The 935-nt window shown below is 42.2% G+C and overlaps 1 protein-coding gene across 1 annotated transcript; it reads right to left on the bottom strand.

The window, feature by feature from the left end:
• LOC140946497 (uncharacterized) lies at positions 1-744 on the bottom strand. Its single transcript, XM_073395627.1, has 2 exons — positions 626-744; positions 1-491 (listed from the first exon to the last, which is right to left on the bottom strand). Exons 1-2 carry the CDS (start codon positions 651-653, stop codon positions 16-18), a joined length of 504 nt encoding a protein of 167 aa, XP_073251728.1. The 5' UTR covers positions 654-744; the 3' UTR covers positions 1-15.
• Positions 745-935: the final 191 nt, after the last annotated feature.

Genomic DNA, 935 nt, shown 5'->3' with positions numbered 1-935 from the left:
CAAAATGTAGGACACTCAACTAGCAAAGTAAATCATGACCGAGGGCATGTATTTTGTAATACCTTTAGTGTCTGGCGGAGAAGAAGATACATGTGACTTTCCCTTAGATTGTTTGGGCTGCTGCTGCCTTGATTTTCCCTGTGTTGCTTCTGTCGACGGTATGCTTTTGTCTGATGAAGGCTCTTTTGCACAAGGACCTCTTACATCTGGCTTTTGGTCGGCTGAAGATCGCGATGGATTCTTTGTTTCTGAAACAGATGAACAAGCCCCAAGTGTTTCTTCTGCTTTTGACGCAGGAGAACTTGCACTTGCCACTGGTTTCTCCTCTCCTTCAGCAAACTGGTGAGCAATTTCTTCCCTTTCATCAGGAGGTTTTGATGCACCTTCGCTTCTTCCTGGAGTAGACAACGGCTCTTGTCCTCTTCCTCTTCCTCGTCCGCCTCCAGAACCTCGACCCTTAGATTTTCGTTTATTTTTGCCTTTCCCGTGACCTGGAGAAGACATTTTATCATCTAATTTTTAACTTTCCTAAGACATTATCATCATCACATAACCTTTTCAATTCCTCGTATCAACGACGATTGCGACAAACTTTAAAACTTTTCCCAAAATATAAAATGCTTACTTGCTTGATCTTGTAGGGGAATAACCATGACGTAGCCAACAAAATTTTCCAGTGTCAACCAATGAAAATCATCTCTCGAATTCTTAGGAAGCAAAAATTCATTTCCGCTTCCTTTCCAGGTAAGAAGAAACAATCCAATGAAATTGTTAAGGAAATTGTTTGCGGCGAAGAAAAGAAATCAGAAAAAGGTAAAATCTCCGGTTTTGGACTCCATTCGTTCGCCATGAAAAGTACGAGGCCCGCAGTCGTATTGGTGGGGTGGTCAGTGGCACCTTTCTTGAACTGTGAGCAAGTACCTCATATATGGTAA

This window comes from Porites lutea, chromosome 8 (assembly GCF_958299795.1).
Source record: "Porites lutea chromosome 8, jaPorLute2.1, whole genome shotgun sequence".
Classification (NCBI taxonomy): domain Eukaryota; kingdom Metazoa; phylum Cnidaria; class Anthozoa; order Scleractinia; family Poritidae; genus Porites; species Porites lutea.
The sequence above is the reverse complement of the archived record's forward strand: the minus strand, read 5'-3'. Positions and strand labels throughout refer to the sequence as shown.

Coding starts and splice junctions, on each gene's coding strand:
- LOC140946497 (XM_073395627.1), bottom strand. CDS start 653: ATGGTTATTCCCCTACAAGATCAAGCAA. Junction 492..625: donor TCCCCTACAAGATCAAGCAA/GTAAGCATTTTA, acceptor TGTCTTCTCCAG/GTCACGGGAAAGGCAAAAAT.